The following is a 27,748-nucleotide window of genomic DNA, read 5'->3' on the forward strand; positions in this document are numbered from 1 at the left end:
AAAAATGGGTTTGAGAGACAGTTTTGGGTTTGCATTTTGAATGCATACTAAATAACAACCCACTGATGCGGAAATCAAGGTCTATCAGTGTGTATGTGGTTTTCATACTTGTTAGAGGGGCTGAAAATAAAGAAAGCTTTGGCTTCTGGCATGGGGACGGCTTTCTCCTTCAGCTGAATGTCGGAGAGTGGACGTGGACGAGGACCTACTGGCATCTCTGGCTCCTCATCGTCCTCCTCTCCTGCTGAAAAGAACAAACAATTCCACGCATCATCCCACATTTCCACACACATATTTGCTAAAAAAAAAAAAACTTGGGGGAAATCAACAAGAGTAAAAAGAAGGATCTTTGCTCAACTGAAAAACAATCCACATGGAGTGCTCCCAGAGCTGAATAAAACAGGCCTGGGCTCTTCTGTGGAATTGCTTTTGACTGTTTCTTCAGTTTTTTAAATGAAAAGACAGCATTTCTTTAACACTTTCTCTTAACACACCTGGGAAATCGTTCACAGGATATGGATTCTTCTCTTCGTTCTCATCCCCTGTGTACTCATCTATGTTGATCTAAAATCAGAAGGCAAACAATAAAAAGAATTTTAAAATATATTTATAATCTTTATTATAAATGATTTATACAAATGACTATAAAAGGTCATTTGTGACCCTGGACCACAAAACCAGTCATAAGTAGAACAGGTATATTTGTAACAATAGCCAAAAATACATTGTCAAAATGATTGATTTTTCTTTTATGCCAAAAATCATTAGGATATTAAGTAAAGATCATGTTCCATGAAGATATTTTGTAAATTTTCTACCGTAAATATAACAAAATTAAATGTTTGATTAGTAATATGCATTGCTAAGGACTTCATTTGGACAGCTTTATAGGTAATTTTCTCAATATTTTAATTTTTTTGCACCCTCAGATTCCAGATTTTCAAATAGTTGTATCCAAGATGGTTTTATTTTTTTTATTAATGCTTGGCCCTAATCCTCTTCCGTATTCAGATGATGTTTAAATCTCAATTTAAAAAAAAATTATCCTTATGACTGGTTTTGTGGTCATAAGAAAATGTTTGCGGTCTAAATGTAATTTTTTAAATTACAGAAAACAATAATTTAAACATTAGTGTCTTTTATCATGTGCAGCTCATTTGCATTTAAAGAGCATGCACTAAAACAGCGTGTTTCTTCTTACACTCAAAATAGGCATTTTCAAAATGAAATAATAAATAATCTGTGGGGTATTTTGAGCTGAAATATACACATTCACAGACACATTCTGGGGACACCTGAGACTTATATTACATCTTGTAAAAAGGAGGCATAATAGGTGCCCTTTAATCTATGTTTCTATGTGGCCTCTTGATAGTGACCTTAGTGGCAGTTGGAGTCTCTCCATCAGAAGTGATGGATTTTAATTCAATCTTTTCCTCTTTCTTTTCATCCTCCAGAGGTGGTTTCTCAGAATCCTGACGCTTCTCTGGACTGGCCGTTCTGTAAGACAGAAATCGTGTCATAAATGTGTGCGTGTGCAGCTTTATGGTCCCACTAAGCACCTGTATTTACAGCTCTTCAGAGGGGCAAAAACACTTCTGTAAAATTATATTTAATTTCCTCAATGTTAAACTAATGAAGTCATAACCGATACACTTAATGAGCTCATTAAGCAGGGGGCAGGAAATCTTCATAGGAAGGTTTTACAGGCCCTCAGACCATCTCAAAGCATTGCACTCATGTGAACTGTGAGTCACTGAACCTGGCCAGCTTCTTCCTCTCTTTCTCCTCCTCTTCCTCTTTCTGCGCTGATGTCAGACTCTCGGCGTCTGCCAGGTTGTCCACGGCAATGGCCAAGAAGACATTCAGGAGGATGTCTGTTTAGAGTTCAGGAGCGTTTTGATCAGTTTTATAATCAACTCTTTTATTTTGTGTCACATCGTGTTGTGTTCAACAAGTTTTCTTTAGGATACAGTTTCCGCAGATGAAGAGGATGATGAAATAAATGCAGACAAGCATGCCAGGAAAGGAGGGTCCACCGTACGCCATGATCCCATCATACATCACAGAGTTCCAGTCCTCTCCGGTCAAAATCTACAATCACAAAATCAAACAGGGGTCAGGTTTGAAGACGCATGAAAAGTGTGTCCTGTGGATCAGACTGTGGCAGAACCTGAAAGACGGTGAGGAGAGACTGGGGGAAGTTATCGAAGGTGCTGCGGCGCGTCTCATCAAAGTTGAACTTGCCACCAAAGAGCTGCATTCCAAGCAGACTGAAGATGATAATGAACAGGAAGAGCAGCAGAAGCAGGGACGCGATAGAACGCACCGAGTTCAGCAGAGATGCCACCAGATTACTGAGAGAGTTCCAGTACCTGAGAGAGGACAGTCAGCATTAATACAAAGCCACACCCCACAGTTAACAAAACACACATCTTTAACACATACCTGGTGATCTTGAAGATGCGGAGCAGACGCACACAGCGCAGCACAGAGATGCCGAGGGGTGACATGATCTTGATTTCCACCAGGATAGTCTCCAGAATTCCACCGCACACCACAAAACTGTCAAAGCGGTTAAAAAGGGAGACGAAATAGGCCTGTAGACCCAGGCTGTACATCTTCAGCAGCATCTCACCAGTAAAAAGAGCCAGCAACACCTTATTGGCGATTTCTGTAAACACAGAAACACCACATCCATTCACTATGAGATTTATACAGCACAGAGATATGAAAAGCTGATCACCACCGTATTGTTTTTTTTATTTTTTTTTTTAAGAAATTAAAACTTTAATTAATACTTAAAATAATCAAAAGTGACAGTAAAGACATTTTTTAATATGTTAAAAACATATCACGGTTTCCAACAAAAATATTAAGCTGCTTTCAATAATGACAATAATATAATATAATATGAAATGTTTCTTGAGCACCAAATCAGCATATCAGAATGATTTCTGAAGGATCATGTGACATTGAAGACTGGAGTAATGACTGCTGAAAACAGGACTGCTGAAAATAGGAATAAATTACTTTTGAAAATGAAAAGTTCAGAGACAAATTAAACTTTTTAAATTGCAAAACAACATTACAGTTTTCATTTTAAAAATCGACCTCAGACATTTGAACAGTTCTGTACATTGAGTACACTCTTAAAAATAAAGGTTCTTTATAGTTTTTTTTAAATGTTCTTCAAAATGGTTCTTTTAGGAACTGTTCACTGAAAGGTTCTTTTGGGAACCAAAAATGGTTCTTCTCTGGCATCACTGCAAAAACCCCCTTTTGGAACCTTTATTTTTAAGAGTGTATGTCTGGGGGGAAAAAACTAATCACACAGAATCAGCACTGCATTATATACTAAAATAGCTAAAGTAGTGTTATTAACAGAACGTCCTTGGCTGGCAAAGTTCCTCAGTGTACACAAATCAAACCAAGGTTCTGAGATCAATTACGTAACGACATTTGATGGGGTTTTATGGGATTGGATGGTCACTGCTGAGCTCTGAGAGATACCAGATGTGGGAGTCATAAAAGTAGCTTCGTCAAGGACAACTAATCAAAATATAAAGTGCATCACACATACACTTTTATAAATATTTGACTGCTCAAGGTTGCATTGTTTTATATTTCAGTAGCAACAGCATTGTATATTGAAATACATACGCTACTGTAGTGTTGAGTACCTTGAACATTGGTGAGCCATTGTGGCTGCTGGTGGTGCTCAGAGGCGATTGTAAGTGTGTTCAAAAATACCAGGAAAATCACCAGCCAGTAGAACACATTTGACTTCACTGCTGCACGGCACGTACGCCGACATAACCGATTCCATCGGCGTGAATATCGACTGCAAAACAGAGACAGAGAGAAAAATACAATATAAAACATCCAAAATTCAAAGTCTGTACAATCTGACACCATTCTCACCAGCCGGGATAAATATCCTTTCAGTATCCACTAAATGCACTTTCTGGAAACATAACAACTATGTGTGTTTGTACTGGCAGTGATTGAAAATGCTGCTGCTCTCAATTCTTTTGGCATCTGTAGCAAACAAACCTAACCTGAATAACACTGGCAGTCTGAACTTGTTAATGGATATTCAGCCACTGATTAAAGGGCAACCGTGATGATCAAAACACAACACTGGCATCGAAACACAACAAACACACACAAACACACACACATATATATATGAAGAGCAGTAAGGAAGGCAACCTCGCCTTCAGACGGTATGTAATGTACTAACCTGAATTTGGATTTGGAGATCCTATTTCTGGAATGGAAAACAGAATGTATTATACATACAGAACAGACACGACATCATGAAGGACAGTGTTTCCACAGAGACAGCAGAACTGGGAGGGCAGTCAGGTGGGCCTGATCATACATCAATCACTACTTCAGAGCGCCCCCCGTGATGATGAGCAGGAGCAACTGAGTGCTACCCACATATGATAGATAGATAGATAGATAGATAGATAGATAGATAGATAGATAGATAGATAGATAGATCACACAGTGTGTTGCATTGCCTTGACAAAAGGTTGTTTTCAGCAAAGACTCATCATTTACAGTGATACATTTTTGTTACATTCAACCTGTAGTATGTTAATTGAACAGTCCTTATGATTTAACTGCTCACAAATTTTTAATATCTGTGGGAATGTTTATATATAATTACTTGTATGGCTGTGTATTGCATGAATGTTCCTGTCTGTGTTTGTGACATAAAACACTGATCACTAACAGGGCAGATCAGCTGGAAAACAGACGACAGCAACAGATGTACAGAGAAAAAAAAACGACACTGAAGATCACGGGAGCGCCAGGAGCCGCCCACTGAGCCCTGCTGACCTCGCCTACCAGTAAACCATTTAAAACTAGCTCTCAACCTTCCATCTCTGTAAATGTCTGAATACTGAAAAGCATAAATCTGAAGAGAATTAAGCATGGAGGGAAATAAAAATGAAGTAATTGAGGAATTAGAGGAGAAGAGATGATCAGGAAGGAGAACAGAAGGAGGAGGAGGAAAGAGGAGGAACGGGATGGTGTGGGGACTTACGCCATGCGAGTACAGCAGGTCTCTCCCTCCATGTCTCCAGCTGGAGCATTATCAGTGTTCACTGACTCATTTTCACTGGCCGGCATACTCACTGCATGAGAGAGAGAGGGAAAGAGAGGAAGAGAGTGCGATGAATTGCCAGTAAAAGATGATACTCATAGCTCATTAAAAACTGGTTTCATACACACAAGAAATTGACTTTCAACCTCTATAGAACCCTTACTTCAGGTTTTACACTGGCACACTTACAGCAGAGATGAGCAGGGTTCAAAATCAACACTTACCAATTGACAAACGCGAGTAAAAAGAGAGGCCTTGAAAGGTAAGTAAAATGGAGTTTTAACATAATGCATAAAACATCACACATACTATAAGTCTAACTACACAATAATCTAAACCGTACTAAGTGAGGTGACTGATTCAAAGACATACAGTTTACTAAAGAAAACATATCTGCCGTGACCTTTTGCATTTATCTAAGCTGCCTATAGTTTTTTTTTTTTACATATGTAAAATATTCCTCACAGCAAGCCACCAAAAAGAACACATTAGGAACCAAATTACAGTGTTTGTTCACAATGTTTGTGACGGGTGATTAGATTGTTTTGTATATGATGCTTCAAGAAACACAAAGCTGATCACAAATCACAAATTCAGCTGTTAAAAGCTGTCAAAACTATAATAAAATCATAATATAAAAACATAAAACATGCTAAATTATACCTGTTAAACAGGTAGAAAGAAAAGAGATAGAATAAATAATATATGTAAAGAAAGTTGTTACTAAGCCAGTTCTTATTAAATAGACTCAGCAATCTTGATGACAGCCTACATATCCATGCTCAGATGTGACCTTTAATGTTTAATATGGACCATATGCGAGAATGTCTGCCCCAAAATGTGTTTGAAAAGAATCAAATACCACATTTCATCAACACACACATACTGTGTGCCACGGGTGTTGAACTTGTGAATCGGTCTTAAATTAAACTAGACATCAAACCAACAGAATTATAAAACACTTAATGATTTGAATGGGTTCATTCAGATTTCAAAACAAAACCAAAGTTGGACAAACTTACCCAAATACATCATGTAAAAGACTCAAAACAATGCTATTCTACCAATCAGCATGCAGGCCTACAATTCCATCTCATTAACATGCACAGGGGGCGGGGTCAGGCAGGGTCTCTAAATTCCATGCTGCATTGTCATTGGCTCTGATCATTTCCTCTAATTCTATTTCTTAATTTAAAAAACAAAACAAAAAAACACATTATCATCCAGACTACACCACCCTTGGAAATGGGATTATGGGATTATGTTTGATCGGATATTCCGAGACAGGATTACAGATGTCGAACAGTGTGACATTACATCATCAGTATGCTGATGATGTATTGTGAAAATTGATGTGTTTAAAATGAAATGAATATTACTTTTGTAATTTGCAATTAAGATAAAATACATAACGTAAACACTCTAAACAAATCTGACGTAGATGGGGGTGAAGCAACATGAGTCAGGAGAAAAATGTCCATAATACTTTGCAATCTATTAACGTCTCGCCATGGCTGTTAAAGACAAATCACAACCTCAGAGTCAGAACCATCTGAACCGTGGTGTGCAAAGCAGAACTGTTTCTATCTAGGCATCACATGCAGATCATATTGGAACAGGAGCCTGATGTGTGACTAAAATTTACTACAAAGCACCAGATTCTGATTCAAATACCTGGAGAAAAATTCTAAATGTCATGCTAAAAGTCCAGATATTTCAAACAGAAAAACGTATACCATCCCAAAAGAGCAGTGAGTCTAAATTTCAAACCTCTCAGATTTTCATGCTTATCATCATTCAGAAATCTTAAATACGGAGAACTAAGCAGGAATTCCCCATCGCCCTCCGTACCCAGATTGACCAGTCTGGGCGGGAAAGGATGGGTTGGGGGTCAGTATAAAGGTCTTGTTGCATTTTTCCCATGCAAACGCAAAAGAAAACCGTGATTGCTATGGAGACGCACACGCCTTACGAAGCAGAGCTGCTTTTTTCTTCACCGCTCCACGGATGTACTGTAAACGATGAGTCTTCCCTGAAAACAACAGAGTGAGACTCAAACAGTCAGAGACAGACACAGTCAGACAGAAAGAGACGCCACCAGCCCTCTCTGTCCCAAACATTTATGGCTAAAAAAGGCGGTCACAAACAACTCAAGACACTTGACACAAAACACTTAACATCAAAAAATACAAATAATCTGAGATGCAGTTCTATTTTGTGCCACTAGATGTGCGTCAGAATGTGGACTGCAGTATATCTCTATATACTGTCTGTGTGTGAAAGAGTTTTCCCATCTGATCTCAGTTAGGGGCCGGACTGACAATACACAATCTCAGGCTCTGAAATACCAGAGTCAAAAATAAGTCCAAATACACACACACACACACACAAAGGTCTCTATATATACTGTATATCCCTGAAGGGACTTCCCATTCACATTTATTATTCTTAATATAAACAAATTATACAACCCTAAACCTAAAACTGCCATTTTAGACATCTTTTTCTGTCTACTGTAGATTACCGTCTAGACGTTTTGTGAACCTTTTGTCCCCCACAAGGACATTTGGTCTGCTTCTGCTTGCTTTTAAAAATGTAATTCCTAATATGGATAGCAAAACCTGCCCAAATACAAACACATTCATCTATTCATTCAAGTTTTGGATTGTGGTGAGTTTCTGATGGAGAACTCTCACCTGCAACTGAAACAATCCATAACATATTTGAATATTGTGTATGCAGTAATATGATCTAATGATATGTCTCAGCAAGCAAGATGCTCTTTCTCCAAAGTTTTTGGAGCATGTTGGCAGCCAATCTCACAATCAGTATTTAAGGTGAGCTGCGGTTTGTTTTCAAATATAAAACAGATGCAGTTTTTGTAATGACAATAAACATCATATCTGGACATATAAAACCAATTTGTGTTTTCAGTGAATTTTACGCAAAATTGCATATGTAGAGGCTGTACATCAGACTAGGATATCAGGCCTTGATCATGCTTGAAGGGCCAGAGATAAAATAAACAATAGATATTTATAGATCTGGAAGTATATTCAGACTAAGTATAAATTCAAACAATAGCAAAGTCAAGAGTTTAACACGGTAACTCTTAAAAGGCAACATTTCAATGTCCTCATTTGCATTTAAAATCAATTGATTACATTTGCATGGACGACGCTTTTGCAAAACGTCTCACATAACAAACTCAGAGCAGATCAATTTGCCCCACCCTGGTGCTTCCCTGCTTTATACTTACGATTTCTAGGCTTGTCGTCGTCCAGTCCCTCGTCGTCGTTCTCAGGGTCGATATCCTCTGCCTGCGTGATCCAGTCCAGGTAGCCCTTTAGATCCTCCTCCAGCTGCTGTTTCTCACGGAGCTTCTGGAAATCTCCACGAGCTTTGGCCTTTTCTCGCTCTTTAGAGAACTCTCTGAGAAACGGAAGGAGAGAGACTTCCTCTAAATATCCATCCCATAAAATAAACAGACTGATTCAGAAATTGTGTAATAATTAGAAAAAAAAAAATTCAAATTCTAAAATATTTAAAAAGTGCAATTAAATATTAAAGATACTTCTGTAAGGACACATACACTACACGACTGTTCAAAAGTTTTTTTTGCTCATCAAGGCTGCATTTCGTAAATTTTGTCAAAATACAGCAAAAAATGGAAATTTTGTTAAATGCTGTAATAATTGTGTGTGTGTGTGTATATATATATATATATATATATACTGTATATGTGTGTGACCCTGGACCACAAAACCAGTCTTAAGTGTCAATTTTTCAAAATTGTGATTTATACATCATCTGAATAAATAAGCTTTCCATTGATGTATGGTTTGTTAGGATCAGACAATATTTGGCCGAAATACAACTATTTGAAAATCTGGAATCTGAGGGTGCAAAAAAATCGAAATATTGAGAAAATCACCTTTTAAGTTGTCCAAATTAAGTTCTTAGCAATGCATATTACTAATCAAAAATTAAGTTTTGATATATTTACGGTAAGAAATCTACAAAATATCTTCATGGAACATGATCTTTACTTAATATCCTAATGATTTTTGGCGTAAAAGAAACATCGATAATTTTGACCCATACAATGTATTTTTGGCTATTGCTACAAATATACCCCAGCGACTTAAGACTGGTTTTGTGGTCCAGGGTCACACATATATATACATATATATATATACACACACACGTCAAAAATCTCGCTGACCCCAAACTTTTGTACAGTGGTGTGTTTCTTGCAATAAACAGAACAAGATATTCACTCACAACAAGACCATGAATGTGTATTTAAGTGAAAAAGGGAAACAAAACAACTTTGACCCTTGTTTGTACAGACTTGTTTTAAACACAAAAAAGACGATAAGGAAGATAACAGATTTCTCTCACATACACTCCCTCCAAAGGATAAAAACCGAGTTAGAAATAAAGACGACGGAGAGAGAATGAATGAGTGTCCCTTACCCGCTTAAAACCCCAAGAACCAAATTAAGAACAAAAAAGGAGCCAATGATGATTAAAGTGACAAAATAAAGCCATGGCCAGGAACTCCCTACAGCATCATTCACCTGGGAATGGAGGGAAAGATGGAGTATGGGGGGAGAGAGGGATGGATGGATGAATGGATGGATGGAGGGGTACAGTTGAAGAGGAATGAATGAATGATTAGTATGTATCTGCTGGACATGGGCAGTTCTACATAACCCCTCTCTGGCTCGCTCTATCCCAGTGCTTTGAGAAAGAAAATGTGTTTGATCAGAGTTCAGTCAGAGCTTGTTCTATTGTCCAAAAAACCACACACACACACACACACACACACACGCTTTCAACACACAATGCTTACCCGCTTAACACACCCAGAACCAGATTTAGAACGAAAAAGGATCCAAAGATGACCAGACTGACAAAATAGACCCACGGAAGCTCATAACCCATGGCATCCTGCATCTGAGATGAGGAGGGGACAGTTAGAAAAAAGAAAGAAGAGCGGAGCGGAGAGGAAGACAGTCAGCGGAAACGAGTGCAGTGAACAGCACATGCTGGTCCCTCAGAAACCCAGAACATCAAGAAAACCCATGAAGCATAGAGCATATTCAACAGAGAGAAAGACAGAGAGAGAGACGTTCAGCTGAGTCTGTTTGACTGCTTTAAAAGATGTCATCAGGAAAACCGTCAATCACTTTAAGTATCTGGAGGAGTGCAGAGGACTGAGATACAGAAAAGATGGGCTTTAGAGAGCAGCAGTGATCACACACACAAGGCTCAATGGGATTTTTTCTGTTAGTGAGTCCGGTCAATAGTTCTGGTTTTTTCCACCATATTAGAATGTTCAATGTTCAACTTTTTAATTCAATAAAAGTATTACAAATTCTACAGCTATAATGTCACTTCATAAATTCTTTAACACGCTTTCCCTAGAAAATTATGTCATATGATGCAAAATATTCAGCACATTTTTACTAGGGCTGTCAAATGATTAATCACGATTAATCGCAATTAAAAATAAAAGTTTGTGTTTACAAAATATGTGTGTGTACTGTGTATATTTATTATGTATAAATAAATCCACACACATACATGTATAAATTTTATATAATATTATATAATACATGTATATCTTTATATAATATTATATAATTTATATTATATATAAATATTTTACATTTTTATTAAATATATGTTCATACATGTGTGTGTATTTTTATATACATAATAAATACACACAGTACACACGCATATATTATGCAAACAAACTTATTTTTGGATGCAATTAATTGCGATTAATCGTGATTAATCACTTGACAGCCCTAATTTTTACTGATGTTTTACAAGTAATTTCTGCAAATTAAAAACATTATCACAATGAAGAATCAGCAGAATATTTTCAATGTAAAACACATCAGGTTTGCAAGGTATAAAAATGGATGTACAAAATCAATGAATGTCAAATTTTCAGTGGCAACGCAGCACTGGCCCGGGCCGAGCCGTAACATACACACCACTCACCTAGTCATAAAAATACATAGAAATAAAAATCGCTAAATGTGGATCCCTAATAGAATTTCCATTTTAATTTGGAACTAAGAATGAAGATTTTTTTTATTCTTTTTTGATTTTTACAGTTCTGTTGGATATATCTTTAACAGAATATGTACTTGTTTCAGAATAATCTTTATACAAAATAATGACAATCACACTGGGATCTTATAAAATCTCCCCAAAATATATTTGAAACACTTTAAATAGGTATTTTATTAAAAGACCTATTTTTTGTGTGAAATCCTCAGAGAAAATTCCCATTATGGTTACATTAGGATTCCCTTTAAGATTTGAAATTCGAATAGGGTTCCTCTTTTTAACTAAAGCCACTGGGAGATACTCCTAACCCTACCTCATTCATGTGTCTTTTCTCAGTAAAGAGACCATGTGTGTTTATACAGGCATTAAGTGTAGTGTGCCGTTATTGGAGCAGACTCACCCAGTACAGGACGTCAGTCCAGCCCTCCATCGTGATGCATTGAAACACAGTCAGCATGGCAAATGCAAAGTTATCAAAGTTCGTGATTCCATCATTTGGGCCCTCCCATCCCATCAAGCACTGCGTTACGTTGGCCGGGGTGCAATGTCGTCCATGGGCAGAGTTTGGGGCGCAGGGGGCCGGTTTCTCTTCAGATACAGTACCTGAAAGAAAACAGGATTTTGTCAGTTGATCTGGAGCCAATGACTAGAACAAGGAAGGAACAAATACTCATAAAATCCTGACCTTTGTGTCCATCTTTGAAGAAAAAACAGGTTCTGTGCATCTTGCCCATGAAGAGCTCGAGGCCGATGATGGCATAAATGATGATGACGAACAGAACGAGCAGAGCGATGTGCAGGAGGGGAACCATGGCTTTAATGATGGAGTTCAGCACCACCTGTAAACCTGCAAGCACACGGGAAAGGAATAGGAAAATTACCATAGTAATTCACTTTGCTCAAGGATGGTTTTCTTTGTTTTGTGAGTGAAGCATTCATATTCTTAAGAGTAACTGTTTATACTCGGAATATTATCGATAATAAAATGATAATGTGCAGTCAGCTAATCACGATCCCATTGTGAAGCCAGAACAGCTTAAAACAAATGGTCAATTACTGTATACCGTTTAAAAGTCATTATACTTAGATGCTGAAAAAAAAACATTTGACTGCAGAATAAAGTGACTGCTTAATCAGAACCAAGTATTCCAGAGAGACATATAATAACAACTAATGAACGTTCGCATTCTGGACAAAATTGGCAATCAGAAAGAAAATGGATTTGCCTACACAACAATAAAAAGCTGTGCCTACACATGCTGAAAAGAATGGCTTAATAGAGTTTTGACTTCTGAATTTCTGGGTTGTGATTACTGATTCTCGAATCGTTTCAGATCCTCCTACAGGAAGGAAATGAAAATTTATTTAAATTCATGTTCTCTCAGTTTCTCGGTCCTGACTCATGGACGACTTACTCAACAGTCATCAGATGAGTGAGTGTGTGTGTGTGTGTGTGTGTGTGTGTGTGTGTGTGTGTGTGTTTACACACTAGGTACTCCAGATACGAGTCTCAGAGGTCTCAACACTCTAAAGGCTCGCAGGGCTTTTACATCAAACCCTGCAGCCTTGCCTCCCATTGAAGTCCCACCGTCCCCTTTAGTGGCCTGCTCTAATATTGCACTGAAGAGCCTGAAAGAGAGATAGAAAGAGGACGTTATCAACTCATTATCATTTTACATTTCAGATTAAAACATATGTTAACTAAGCAATTTGTTTAGTGAGAAAAAGACAGGATGCAGCAAATAGAATTCATGGGAAAAAATGCTTTTAAACATACCGTTTTGTTTTACTATTCATTTCTTTTGAAAGGTAAGACTACTTTGAAACACTACCATGCAACATTTACATACCATACCAAACAATACCATGCACATTTAAAATTATATTTGAAAATAACTTCATAAAATAAAATATTCTAGTCTCTTTAGCAATTAGTTATACAAATAAATCTACTTTATTAGATTTCTTTTTTTTTTGAGCTTGTACTCACCCAACCACCACAATGATGAAATCCAACAAGTTCCAGCCGTTCCGCAGGTACGCATTAGGGTGACACAGCAGCCCGTATGCAATAACTTTCAGAAATGCTTCCACCGTAAAAATGATCAGAAAGAGATACTCCACCCGTTCCTAGACAGACAAAACAGAGATAAAGAGGATATTAGTTCTCTAATTGCATGAGCTCTAATATCTTTAAGCATAAAGCCGCTCGAAGCCCTGAACCGACATCAGAAAATGTACTGAGCCATTTGTCTGGATGACATTTTATTACAGATCAGGCCTATCAGAAAAGAACAGATATCACACACACAAACACACAGAATGTCGGTGCACTAGAGACACTGTGTTCGAGTGGATTATGGAGCAGAAATGCTGCGTCTGTAAATGCCAGATGAATTTCAAAGTCTTTGCTGACTGTCTCACAACTTTCCTGTGAGGATCAAAACACAGACATTCATCTCCACACGACTGTGAGAAAAGTGATATCAGACCTGATTTGTTTTAACTAGCTGTCAATTGATTTAAAAAAAAAAAAATGGAATAAAATAATTACATGATTAATCTAACTGACTGCACATCAGTAGTTGCTGAAAAAAACCTATGAAAATATGTGACCCTGGACCACAAAACCAGCCATAACTGTCAATTCATACATAATCTGAAAGCTGAATAAATAAGCTTTCCATTGATGTATGGTTTGTTAGGATCGGACAATATTTGTCTGAAATATTGGAATCTGAGGGTGCAAAACAATCAAAATATTGAGAAAATCGCCTTTAAAGTTGTCCAAATGAAGTTCTTAGCTATGCATATTACTAATCAAAAATTAAGTTTTAATATATTTACAGTAGGAAATTTACAAAATATCTTCATGGAACATGATCTTTACTTAATGTCCTAATGATTTTTGGCATAAAAGAAAAATCTATAATTTTGACCCATACAATGTATTTTTGGCTATTGCTACAAATATACCCCAGCGACTTAAGACTGGTTTTGTGGTCCAGGGTCACATATATTAAAATATATGATATTCTTGTGGCGGATTAAATCACTAAATAGACAAAGCAGCTATAATAATATAAAAATAAGATATTACAAAATATGTAATAAGATAACTATTAATAATAGCTAAAAGAGACTATAATAACTGATAGCTTCTTTCCATAAGTCAATGTATCACATTGTATGTGTTTTTATTCCTGATAAATGCCTTTAAAGAGACAATTGTTTTATAAATGTTTATAAATGACATTCACCAAAAAAAAAAAAAAAAAAAAAAAAGGCAAATTTTCAACAGGTCCTGGAGACTGTATCTTAAGATAAAAGTCAAAATAGTTGATTTATACAGAAGGGAGACCATTAACTTGGAAATGACCATAATATCACTTGTGCTGAGGGTTTTATTACAAATACAAAAAAAATCTGCTGCCAATTTCCTTTTTGGAGAGGATATTGAAATGAACACTGTGATAAGCCTTATTTTTAAGTAACGAGTCAATTTAGTATTTTAATGCATGCAGATGGTACCAAATTCACTGCAGAACTGGCTTGCTCAGTTGGGGACACTTAATTTCTAGCGATTATCGTCGATTTGATTGCACATATACTATTTAAACTAAACTGAGCTAGACGATGACATCTCTGAATTCAATAATGAAATGCCTTTAACTGAAAACTGAGTGTTTAATCTTGTACATTACTGACACTCTATCCTCCAATTTGATACTGTTAAGTGCTTTGACACAATCTGTATTGTTAAAAGCGCTATATAAATAAACGTGACTTGACTTGACTTGACAGAACTGTACTCAAAATGAAAACAGCATGATTCAGATGAGGAAAAAAACATGTGCCTTAAACAATGGAACATGAATCCAAATGTTGCTTAAATTTGAATTACGTTAGTCACTACAATTCTAGCACAAAGTATCACATTCTTGAGCAAATGCAGCTAGTTAAGGACTGTGTCTGGTCCAATAAATGTGTTACTATGTACAAATTTCACAATTTACATTAACAAATAGATTAAAAACATATTTAATTAATTGTGGCTTAAATACATATAATTTTAAATATAATATATTTGGTTGTAATAAAATAAATAATTACTTATAGATAATTTCTAAAACTATTTTTGTGTTCAGCAGAAAAAAAGCAGCAACATAAGAATCTGAAACAACATGAGTAAATAATATTCATTTTGGGGTGAATTACTCATTTAACAGGTGTTTTGTTTATATGGAACCACATTATAAATCCAGCTGCTTTAAAAACAGGGTTAAATGATGCTGTTATCACCTACTTTACTGTAGACTAAACTCTGAGATCTGGAATCAATCCGAGGCTCTTAAATTAATTAAACTCAATTACTGACAAGAGCCCTCGGTCATCAGCGCAATCAACACCACAGCGATCCACTATACACACACACACACAGATACGCACACATACACACAGAACATCTAACAATTACACTGAAACAGATGAATCTGTTGTATTAGATTTAATTATGGATTCATTTTGATGTCCTGTCCTCATATTCCCTCTGTGTTTTACAATGTGATTGGATGAGACGTTTAAATACAACATTGGCAGTCTAACATACAGTCCTGCTTGGTTCAACCCTTTTCTTCTGATTTGCTGCGTGTGTGGATGTAGGAGGTCAGAGGTCGTGGGAGCTGCTCTGAGACGGTCTAGTCCCCTGAGAGCCATTTGGGTTTACAGAGCAAAAATAAGGGCTTCAGCTTTGCTCCCTGAGAGAGACGGAAATATTCCCATGGCTCGGTCTGTCAACAGTCACTTACATTAGCTGCAGGGATCGTCAACCTGTTCTCAAATAGTGCATGGGTCTTCGCAACCCAAATTTAGGCCCATAAGTTTTGCATCACCAGCCCGGATCCATTCAAACAACAAAACCTGAAACCTGCCAGAATCCTCTTATTTCCTGCACATCTGTGGCAAAATGGCTCTGTAGAAGAAAATGAAGTGGAATAAGGCTTGTCTCTAACTAAAGACTTGCTTTAGATATTGTGGTGCACTCATGAGAAATCTTTTATCTTTTAAAATAAAGCGAAGAACTATTAAAACATCCTGTAACATTCAGAATTCAAAACTTTCCAGTACATCTCAGACCAAAGAAACCATTTCTGTAGCGAAGCTACAGAAAACAACTCAAATCTTTCCAAAAAGCAATGAGGAAATCACTTGCTTATTTCACATGCAAAAAGAACTGTATATATGAGAAAGACACATCAGCAAAAATCTGAAAAAAAAAAAAAAAGTGTCAGACAGAGGGTGAAAAACAGTCATGAAAAATACAATTATGGGTGCTTTTTAGCGCATAAAGATTGATTAGCATTATGTGGACCTCAGGGGAAAAAATTTAATTAAATAATAATAAAAAAAATAATTATGAAAGACCCATTTTAAACAAAGTATCACATACTGCAGGGGTCCAATATTCTCTCCAATTCTTTTCTCAGCATGAGCTGCCTTATATATATGCTAAACACATCTGTATCAGTTCATCAGGGGACAATAACACACATATCATATCATAATAGTTCCATATCTAATCTCTCCTTGTACGGTATATCTGTGAGGACAATGAAGATAAAGAGTTGTGTGTGTGTTTGAGTTTATATGATGGTGTGTTTCATATTACTTATACATCATAATTATGAGTTTACGCTGCATATCCTTCAGCAAGACTGACCGGTTGCTCTCTGAAAGACGAAGAGAGAGCGAGAGAGACAGAGACGGTGTGAGTGAGAGAGCGATTTACAGGGCTACTCACTCATGCCCATAATTGCAGCAATAGCACATTTAAAAAGGTCAATTTAAGCCTGGAGTAGCGTAAGATATCCGTGTGAGTGCAAATGTATTATTAAGACCCTTAGAAGGCGAGACGTGTTAGTTTTCCTTTGAACCAGCTGGCACAGAGTCAGACACACACACACTCAGGCATCTGGCGCAGTGCATCCCTGCGCTCTCTGATCCAAAACCCGCTGACTCTCTCAGTCCTGTCTTGGACACACACACACATATACAGCTGACCAAATATATACAACTGGACTGGATCGGGAAAGGACTCGAACTTGGGATGCCCGAAGTGCAACAGTGCTACATGTTGGTGCGCTGCCCACAAGGTTTTTAGCGCTGACAAAAGGATCATTTTTTGCCCTTTACAACAACGACCATGTTTAATGGTGTCAAGATTCCCTTGATCTTTTGACATATAAGAGGTCATTGTGCTATAAAAACATTCTGCAAGTTTCAGGACTCAAAACTTTCTCCTTAGTCAAAAAACAGCTTATATTAAGCCCAATCTGCCAAAATGACAGGTTGTAGAATGTGCCACTTTATGATGTAATAGTGTGGATAAGCACCGCCTTCGCAGAAGAAGATCAACGCCTGCTTCTACATCACTGCCTGTTCAGTCCCGCCCACCAATTAACGCACGTAGTATAAATAATGAGAGCGGCAAACGTAGGTCTACGCAGAAACCAAACGATAAACTTTATTTGATTAACTTTATTTTTAATGAAGTTCCAGACCGTGTCAGTAGGAGCTTTGTCCTTTTTTTACCTCATTTTACCGTGGATTTGTTTACAAAAAAGGCACAATTTGACACAGGATTTTCAGAAAGACTGAAACTAAAAGACGATGCTGTGTCGACTATATTGGATCCGACAGTAATGTTGCGCCACACAAGTGTGAGTAAGTGTTTTTTACTTCAGAGTCGACAATCCGCCACGCCTATTCAAACAGAACATTTCGATGAGGAGGTCAAAACAGGACAGAAAATAGCCTATTACTTCTAAATTATAATGTTTTTTGATGTATAAATCTTCATAACATTATAAGTGGACCTCAGAGAACAGTACAAAATAATTCATGACCCCTTTAAGGAAAAATTATATTTCAATGGTTTTGGCTCCGAAAAAAACTTTTCGTTTGCTCATTGCGTTCACTTGCTAAATGTTTGTGTTTCCCATGAGAAACCTTCGAGATCTCGATGGAACACAAAAGTTTTGAGAGTGAACGCAAAGATTCGTAGACCTGCGTTCACATTCAGAACCAAAACCGATACACTGACGAGTGCCACCAAGTTTGACGTAATTAGTTTCTTGTGTGTTGTAATCAAACAAAAGGCACCAGTCTGAATATGTGAATTTTTACGGTACTTTTATTTAGTTTAGTTTATTTAGCACTTTATTTTACAGTCCTGTTCCACGTGTACATGCTATGTACTTATTTATACAATTACAATAACTGGGTAATAACTAAGTACTAACCTTGAACCTACCCCTAAATCGAACTTTAACTGAGGTAGTTACCTTGTACTACCAGTACTTTCTTGGGTAAGTTCACTGTAAGTACACGTACTGTAAAAAAAAGTGTGTATCCTTTTTTGTCCTTTTTGGAGCTTGTAAGCATTGGACACTATGAAATGTTGTTGTATAGACAAAAAAAAAGTACAAAGATTATTCAAACATCTCATTTATGTACCACTAAAAAAAAAACAGCATATGGGTCATTAAATAATGATGATATTCATTTTTGGGTATTTATTTAACTCTCATCTGCATTCAGAAACAGCAATAATGTCATTTAACACAGTTTCAACGCACCGCTTTCTTTTTCCGCTCTCAAAAGTGAGAAACAATGATAAAGAACAACAAAATAGACGAGAGAAGACATGAAATGGAAGGAAGGAAGGAACGAGCAGAGAGGCAAAAATGAGGAGGAAATGAGAGGAGGAGTGGAGAGATGGAAGGATGAAGACAGGAGAGGTGAGCTGTGCGGCTCTCAGGATGACAGTCCCGATAATTCAATTTTCTGTGATGGGTGCACAAACGGGGCCACGAGCCAATCAAATTACAGCGAACTGCTCGGGGGACAGAACCTCCAGATCTCTGTGACCTTACCTTTATGCCCAGTCTGTCTGTAACCAAGGTAACAGGATTTGCGGTCAGCAGATGCCATGTCAGACACTCTCCCCCCCCCCTTACAAGTAATTCTTGACGGACAAGTGATGTCACAAGGCAACACACTGTTCCTTACGTACACGGTGGCCTATAGAAACATTTTTTGTGTTTTTTGGGCTTATATTCCCATGTGGCCGAAGAACCTGCAACAAACGACATAACAAATTAGAGACTTTAGCTGAAGTCCTGAGTCAGTTTAAATATTGACTGTATGTACAGAGTTAAATACTGCTCTCGGGAGCCGTATACGTTGCAAAACCCACAGCATGCTGCTGTCAGTTTCCAAGACAACCAGAGCCCATCTTGGTCTCCATGGAGACAGCTGGTGAGCAGCAGCATGGCTGCGACAGGACGCAGCGGCCTGCTGCGAATGCTGCGTATGCGTGGAAGCGTTTGCACGTGTGTCGTTCGGATCATTTCAACCGTTTTCCGACGCCGCACGCTCCGCTACGGCAGGAAGTTACACATCCCACACATGCGTGCTCAATACACCTGTAGTCAACACGCAAGGGTGCGTTCTGCCTTTACGGTCACAAATCTGTTGCATTTTATTCTTTTGACTCAAAGTTACTATCATGCAGCTTCTGTAGTAAAATGACTAAAATAGGTGAATATCCCCTTATTCACTATTGAGATATATACTAAATGGCACTTTCTAAATAATTTAAAAAAATTATAATCTGGTATTGTTAAATTAATAAATACTTATATTATTTTTAAATAAACAATTATATTTCATCAATTACATTGTGCTATTTGACCAATTATATTTGATTAAGAATTATCATCATTTTTATTATACTTCATATATTTGTTATAACCTGCATGTCTTAAATAATTAAACTATTAAATATGTTTTTATTATTTAATTATAAAATAATTTAGTTTTTTATTTTTCACTCTTTTATGTTTATTTTTATTCATTATATTTTATGCACTGTATTTTGACTATTTAAACAAAATTATTGATTAATAATGGTTGTAATTATATTTGGTATTTGTACTATATTCAATAAATTGTATTATAATTTCTATAATTAATTTAATAAATTTAATTTAATAATTTATTTTAAAAATTAATAACACACACACACACATAAACACTTCAGTCAGTTTATCAGTAATACATTTTAATTAATCTAATTTTAAGTTTCATTTGGTTTGGCTGCGGTGCGAACAACAACTTGAAAACTCAGCTTAAGTCTCTGCCAAATGTTTGTGACGGCAATGCGCAAACGGTAGGCAGCAGTCCTACTAAGAACTGTGGCTCTTTCCCAATTATTTTTTTTTTCATGTAAGACTACTGGCCGAACTTCACGAGCCAAGCTACCTTTTTATAATGTGCCTCCCCCACTTTTCAAATGTTCCCATGTTCCTGGAGTAAACCCAAAAACCTAGATGAAATAACCAAACGAAACCTGCGCTAAAACCAGATATGAAGGGAGTTCTGGCAGTGTCGTAATTTCTCCAGAAATAACATCACTGGGTCTATTCATCATCGCACTGCAACGACACCAGCAGCCCAGAGCGTGTGTATGTGTGTGTGTGTTTGAGAGAGGAATTATTTATGGTGCAGTGCTCAAACGCTATCTGAAAGTGACTGCCAAATTCCACCCACTCTCCTACACTAATATAATAATAATAATCGACATGGGGCGGGGATCATATTTTCTCTGAGTGTGTATATTTAAGGAAGGGCCCCGATGGGTCTATTACTCTCATGACGATACATCTCATTGGCCAAAAGGGATCACTGCGCAAAGTTCGACCAATCGGAGGTGAGCAACTGTGAAAAGAGGAGGATCGCTCTGTTCCGCTGCATTTTTCACACCACTTTCTAAAATTAACCACATACTCATCTGTATACCCTCCCTTTTCTCTCTCTCTTTGTCTCTCTCTATCTGTCTCAGCAGGTACCAAAAATATTCTGTCCCATAGGAACAGAATTATCTGCAGCTTCGAGTTCTTAAGCACGAGTGTGTGTACGTCTGTATGCTGGGTGGCCGTTTTACCGTCTCAGGTAGAATCAGAAGCACACAAACACACACACACCCCTTTTCAGCATCACACTAAACTATTTTTCTTGGGCAAACATGGTGTATAATTTGAACATGAAATTGAAATTGATTTCCTTTTATGTTATCTTAAACAGGAGGGTCTTGTATATATTTACTTCATCACTTCCACAATTTTAAACACACAAAAAAATGGATTTTTAAATCTTTATAGGACAATATATTTTGTGCTTGCTTGTGCTTATGAATGGTTGCAATAGTGTTCCTATGGTGTATATTAGGCGTACATACCCACACTTTTTAAATAGTTTAAATAATTAAAACTTTTAAATATTACACATTAAATATTAAAACATTAAATAATTCAATAATTATCTAGATTACATTTTCAACAAATATTTTTATACATATTTAATTTTTATTCATATTTATTTTTGTAAATATCTAAATAATTTAAAATAAATTATTCTATTAACTTTATTTCTGCTACTTTAGAAATTACGAACTTGAACCTGCTGTGAAATCCTATTAGAATCCTATTATCCTATTAGAAAGACTGCTTTTCGTCTGCTTTTTTTATTAGACTGCTCATGAAAAATAGCTGAACAATGGTAAATGTGAGTGTGCCTTAATAGTGATTCTTGCCTGTCTTTCAAGTTCCACTAATTTATGTAATCAACAATAAATAAAGGACTTTACTGTTGATTTTGTAAGTTTAGGTCATTGCAGTGACCGTTACGGAAGACAGCGTATTGCTGCTCCTGTTCATGAGAAACTGAACACAGCGTAACATTAGAGGATGTTGCTGCCAGCAGGAGAGGAGACCGGGCATGAAAACAGTATCAAGGATGGACGAGGCAGTGCTGCTTTTCTCAAAGGAGGAAAATCTTGTTAGTCTTTTAACTGACAGTGGAGCTTGGGTGGGTGGAGTGTAACGTACGGTTTTGCTGCTGGGTCAAGTAAAAAAGCACTAAAGACGATCCCAAGATTAAAGTGGTGCATGCTTGTTACCTCTGCACAGTTATGTGTGACTTAGTAATACAAAAGGAGATTTCATGGCTTATGAAATAGTAAAGAACTTGCATCATATATACATCAGGAGAGATAAATGGATAAGTTCTTTCCTTTTCCTTCTGTCTTTTTCTCTCTATCCATCTGTCGGACAGCTTCTCTACGGCATGATTAAAGCAATATGACTCACTCTGCCGTTCCAGTGACTCACAGAGAGAGAAGTAAGGGGGGTTTAAAGGAAGCCGTAAACTGTTGGGACTGAAAGCCACCAGCCCTATTACATGCCTACAGACTCATACTCACACACATACAGACATACACCCGTGAGCACACAGATGTTTGTGCACATGTTTGCGGTCATAAATCACACACGCACACATGTACAGAATCATTGGTTTCAGGAGTATATCCACTACTGGATTTAAAGCTTTAGGCTGTCAGGTGTCTGCCGGCCGGGTATCCATCCCAGAGGACCCTGGCTCCCCCCTTCTCTGCTTTGATGACCAGGGGTCTCTGCAGAAAACTTATCGATCAACACAAGCCAAGTTCGCACACAAACGCACACACACAACCTGCAATAGGATACAGTCAAACAGTATTATATTTTAAGAAAGCGTGATTTGTATTTTAGTCTATTAATTAAACTGTTACTTTCTAGCATTATTACAATATCTCTACAATATCTCAAATTATTTTTGCATTGTTATTTTCATGACAATTAAGATCATCAATTTGGAAAAAAACAAAAATAACAACAATAAAACCCTCAAAAGGTACAAAAAAGTAGTAAAATGTAAGTAAAAATGTCTTAATCTTTTTATAGTTTTATAAAACATGCATTTTATTTAAAAAATATATATAAAGTTTTTCCCACTCTACAGCAATCTGACAAGAAGGAGATTTTTATTTTTTTGTGGCCACAATGACATAAAAATCATAATATAAGCTTAGGCTACGTTCACACTTGGCGTCTTTTTTTGAAGCTGTCAGCGTCTGTTTTATATTATAATCCTATTGAGTAAACCGTGAAGTACTGAGCGCTTTTTAAAACGCCACCGCCGGCGTCTTTTTCTGCAGCTCAGAGCATCTTTTCAAATTGAAAAAAGTTCAACTTTTCTGAAAGAAAAAAAAACGCCCTACGTCAAGCGCCTTTTTGACAGCTGACCAATGACAAGCGAGTGGCGAGTCGTTTTCATAACAACAAAAACAACAAGAAAAAAGGAGAAGATAGCCAGTAGATAGATCATAGATACTAGTTTCGGAGCACAAGGAGCTGTATGATATGAGCACAAAACTCTGTCTAGTCTAACATATGCCGCAAACCGTGCATCATCCAACCTGAGCTCCGGGACTAAATTGTTGTAAGCACCATACTGTTTCCTTCCCTGTGTAATGTTCCGCACCCACAAACATCGTTGTGAACCAATGTTACCCTTCCCGTTAACTTCAAAAGCCAACGCAAGAGCCAACTTTTTACTTAAAAAAAAAAAATGTTATACTCTCTCGACATTTCTGCAGCACACAGCACTAGGCTACCGGTGCAGCTGTTGTTATAGCAACAAAAGACTCCCTCGGCTGCTATTTGTAACCAAAACTCTGTCAGTTTTTTATTTTACTAAAAATTCTTCTTTGATTTTGGGGTGAAATGTTACCCGGATGTGATTTTGTTAGGTTTGGTGCGACTCACTGTTTTAATCAATTACATGATGGCACATTAAGTGCTGCACTGACATTATATATAATATATGATATTATACTATAACCGCTGCACAATAGTTAGACTGGTGAATGTGATACACACACCAACACAGACAGAGACATCTGTCCTTTTGTGCATTTGGCTGACAGGAATGATCACAGCGAAGAACAAAAGCTTAGAAAGAAAGAGAGGGGAAAAGCTGGTCTGCTTTTCTCAGTGGAATGTAAATAATGTTGATGAGACCGGTGTGACATCCCAGTGAAGGACTCAAGCCAAATATTTCAGATGTCTTTTCTTGCTGCCTAGCTTAGACCTTTAACAAACAGCACACAACCTGAAAACACACTGTTGCACCTCCACCTACCTGTCTTTCTTTATTTCTGGCTGAATTTTGTAGAGAAATCTCATCTAACTGTCCTTGTCATTTCTCTTTTAACTCTCTAAACACATGTTTTCATTTACATCTATTGTTGCCATGGCAACACACTCACACAGTGCCTAAGAACAGAAAAAAGTTTAACAAGATGAGATTATAAGAAAAGAGTGTCAAAAAAGAGAGAAAGACTTTACTGTTTCTCAGCAGCATTTTAAATAACAGTCTGAATTGATCTCATATGGGAATGTCTGAGGTTTTTTGAATGGCTATTAAATGTCCAGACAACGCCCAAAAGAGCTATTAAGTTCATAAACGATTCATTGACAATGTCCTGTTACATTTACTAAAATAACTCCACTCCAGACAAGCAACAACTGTTTAAAGTAGCGTGGTTTAATTTGTTCTTGTGCCACCTTCAGCATAGTTTTCAAGCAACATCTGTTTGCAGGCTTAGAAATCACACACCACAGTTTTCATTAAATGAACTAACTCACTCTTCAGACTGAATCATCAATGACCTCAGAAGTCATTGATGAACTGAATGAGTCAGTGGATACACACAGTGCTCACTGAACTCTCTTCAATTGCTGAACTCAACTACAGAACAGAATGGAGGGAAATACAAGATAGACAGACTGAACTACAGGGCAAAATTTAATATAGGACACTGAACTCTCTAAACTATATGGTAGACACATAATTATAGGACAGACATTTAACCACAGGGTAGATTGTCAACTACAGGACAGAGGCCTTAACAGCAGGTCAGATTCTAAACTACATGATATACACTGAACAATAGCACAAACTCTAACTTACAGGAAACACTTAGAACTTAGAGACTGCAAACTACAGGACAGACTGCAAACTACAGGACAGAATATTCAACCTAAACTACAGGACATAAACTGAATGACTGGTCAGATTTTGAACTACATGACAAACACTGAACTACAGCACAAACTTTAACATACAGGACACACTCAAAAATGAGAGACCGTAAACTACAGGACCGGTTGTAACCTACTGGGCAGAATATTCAACCTAAACTACAAGACATAAACTGAGTGACAGGTCAGATTATGAACTGCATGACATACACTGAACTAGTGCTGAGCTGTATACCGGTTCATAAAGAATACCAGTGTTTATTTATGTTATGAAATTAATTTGTAATATACCTCAATACCGGTGTATGTCACTTAAAAACATTTGGAATGTGGTGCGGCGTGACACTGTTTGAGAGGGGTCCCTTTTCACTGTTGCACACAGCTGTATGCGTTACTAACACCTTGTCTACACTGGACACGAGCGGCATGGTGAGGCTTGACAAATTACTATAGAACTCATTATATTCAAAGATGCTGTCTACACTGGATGCGATGCAGCAAGACACAACACGACAAATCGCCAAACTGCTGCCTCATTCTATTTATGACGTACTGACACAAAGTTCAAAATGATTTGCACGGTCGCTTTGTCACATCCAGTGTAGACAGACTTTTGCTGGTGCGGTGGTTTAGACACTGTGTAAGTGTGACAGTGAAGATGGATAGGATAGACATTGAAACTTCCGAAACGGAAGCTGTAATAAAAATGTTCTGTATTTTGACTGCATCTGTCATGCATTCTGATTCCTTCACTTCATTTGAGTCATTAGTGGCACCTCTTTGTAAACAGCATCATCTTGTGGGGCCTAGCAAACCTGTATTAATACTAGTGTGGAATTTTTCTACAATATTTACTCATCATGACTGTAATATAGGGCATTCTAAGTCAATCTACTGCAGTATTACCTCTCTCAATCAGTAGAAAATGTGGTTAACACCCGGTCATGCATGAAAAAAAAAAAATTAAGTGTAAACTACAAGACATAAACTGAATGACAGGTCAGATTTTGAACTACATGACAAACACTGAACTACAGCACAAACTCTAATCTACAGATCACACTAAATAATGACAGACTGTAAACTACAGGACGGAATCTTTGACCTAAACTACAGGACATCAACAGAATGACAGGTCAAATTCTGAACTACATGGCAAACACAACTATAGCACAAACTCTAATCTACAGGTCACACTCAATAATGACAGACTGTAAACTACAGGACGGAATCTTTGACCTAAACCACAGGACATAAACTGAACAGGTCAGATTCTGAACTACAGGACAAATGCTGAACTACAGCACAAACTCTTACCAATAGGACAGACTCAAAACTGAGAGACTGTAAATAAGGGCACATTGTACACAGGACAGAATCTTCAACATAAACTACAGAACATAAGCTAAATGACAGGTCAGATTTTGAACTACATGACAAACACTGAACTACAGCACAGCCTCTAACCTACAGGACTCAAAACAGAGATTGTAAACAGGACAAGACAGAATCTTTGACCTACTGTAAACTACAGGACATAAACTGAATGACAGAACAAATTCTGAACTACGTTAAAGTTTTAATAAAGTTCAAATAAAACAAAAACTATTAAAATAGCATTTTTTACTTGTACCGCTTAATTTTCTTTAAGCAATATATATATCACTAAAATACAAGATGGACTTTAAATTACTAAATTGCAGAAAATTTGCTCTGGGTGTTGCAGAATAGAACCAGATGATGAGTTTACATGAATATTATGCAGTCACATCTTTAATACATAACACAGAGACCTGTGCTCTCACGTTTCTGCATTTCACCCTTTGTCACCTCTCACACTCCAGCACATCTCCACAGCAACATGCTCATATCGCTCAGGATCAGGAATGTTAGGAATCTGAGTGAGGTGGCTAAAGAGCATCGCCATGACGACAGTACAGAGAGGGATGAGTTTAGAGGAGCACCATGTAAGGAGGAGTTGATGTCACTGGCATCAGGGAAGAGAGACGCTGAAACTAAACAGAGCATTAAGCGCAGCATATGAGAGGGAGAGAATTCTTCTGAGATGTTTTTACGTAAACAACACTGAACCATGAATTCATCATTGCCAAGCATTCATTTGCCATGGCAACAGTGCCACATTGTGAGATTGGGGACTGGTGACGGATTGATTCTAGGATGGGGTTTGTGTGACCAGCGCTTCAATCACTCCCGTCATTTTTGAGCTGTGTGTTACTGCACTGCCATGCTGCTATTTAGGGTCTGACTGTGCGCCCGGAGATGAAAACGAACAGAAATGTGTTCTTTGATGATTATTTACTTCTAAAGATGATTTTAGCACCAGTGCACTGTGCTGTTACCATGGTAAAAACATGGTACTTTGATATATACCACAACCATCACATTCTTATACCATGGAATTAAAAAAAAAAAATACAAGTATATATACTAAAACTATGATGGTATATGAAAAAAAGTAATGATTTATGTTGTGGTCCAACATGGATGTTCAAATGCATTCAGAGATGACTGAAGACTTAATCATGTA

At 37.2% G+C, this 27,748-nt stretch overlaps 1 protein-coding gene across 21 annotated transcripts in view; it reads right to left on the reverse strand.

The window, feature by feature from the left end:
* Positions 1-27,748, reverse strand: part of cacna1c (calcium channel, voltage-dependent, L type, alpha 1C subunit) — a 130,169-nt gene that overhangs the window by 30,394 nt on the left and 72,027 nt on the right. For 7 of the 21 annotated variants that reach the window (XM_058773133.1, XM_058773138.1, XM_058773141.1 and 4 more), the window contains exons 4-20: positions 13,206-13,345; positions 12,705-12,844; positions 11,901-12,062; positions 11,616-11,818; positions 9,981-10,084; positions 8,382-8,554; positions 7,086-7,154; positions 5,063-5,153; positions 4,247-4,273; positions 3,684-3,844; positions 2,449-2,674; positions 2,174-2,375; positions 1,974-2,094; positions 1,763-1,877; positions 1,380-1,500; positions 495-564; positions 109-244 (exon numbers count right to left, since the gene is read on the reverse strand). In XM_058773133.1, the coding sequence (XP_058629116.1) occupies positions 109-244; positions 495-564; positions 1,380-1,500; positions 1,763-1,877; positions 1,974-2,094; positions 2,174-2,375; positions 2,449-2,674; positions 3,684-3,844; positions 4,247-4,273; positions 5,063-5,153; positions 7,086-7,154; positions 8,382-8,554; positions 9,981-10,084; positions 11,616-11,818; positions 11,901-12,062; positions 12,705-12,844; positions 13,206-13,345 (2,261 nt within the window). Of the gene's footprint in view, positions 1-108; positions 245-494; positions 565-1,379; positions 1,501-1,762; positions 1,878-1,973; positions 2,095-2,173; positions 2,376-2,448; positions 2,675-3,683; positions 3,845-4,246; positions 4,274-5,062; positions 5,154-7,085; positions 7,155-8,381; positions 8,555-9,601; positions 9,706-9,980; positions 10,085-11,615; positions 11,819-11,900; positions 12,063-12,704; positions 12,845-13,205; positions 13,346-27,748 lie in introns of all 21 variants that reach the window. The other 14 variants (XM_058773137.1, XM_058773147.1, XM_058773150.1 and 11 more) reach the window with 4 other exon arrangements.

The sequence above is a fragment of the Onychostoma macrolepis genome, chromosome 04, assembly GCF_012432095.1.
Source record: "Onychostoma macrolepis isolate SWU-2019 chromosome 04, ASM1243209v1, whole genome shotgun sequence".
NCBI classification, from domain to species: domain Eukaryota; kingdom Metazoa; phylum Chordata; class Actinopteri; order Cypriniformes; family Cyprinidae; genus Onychostoma; species Onychostoma macrolepis.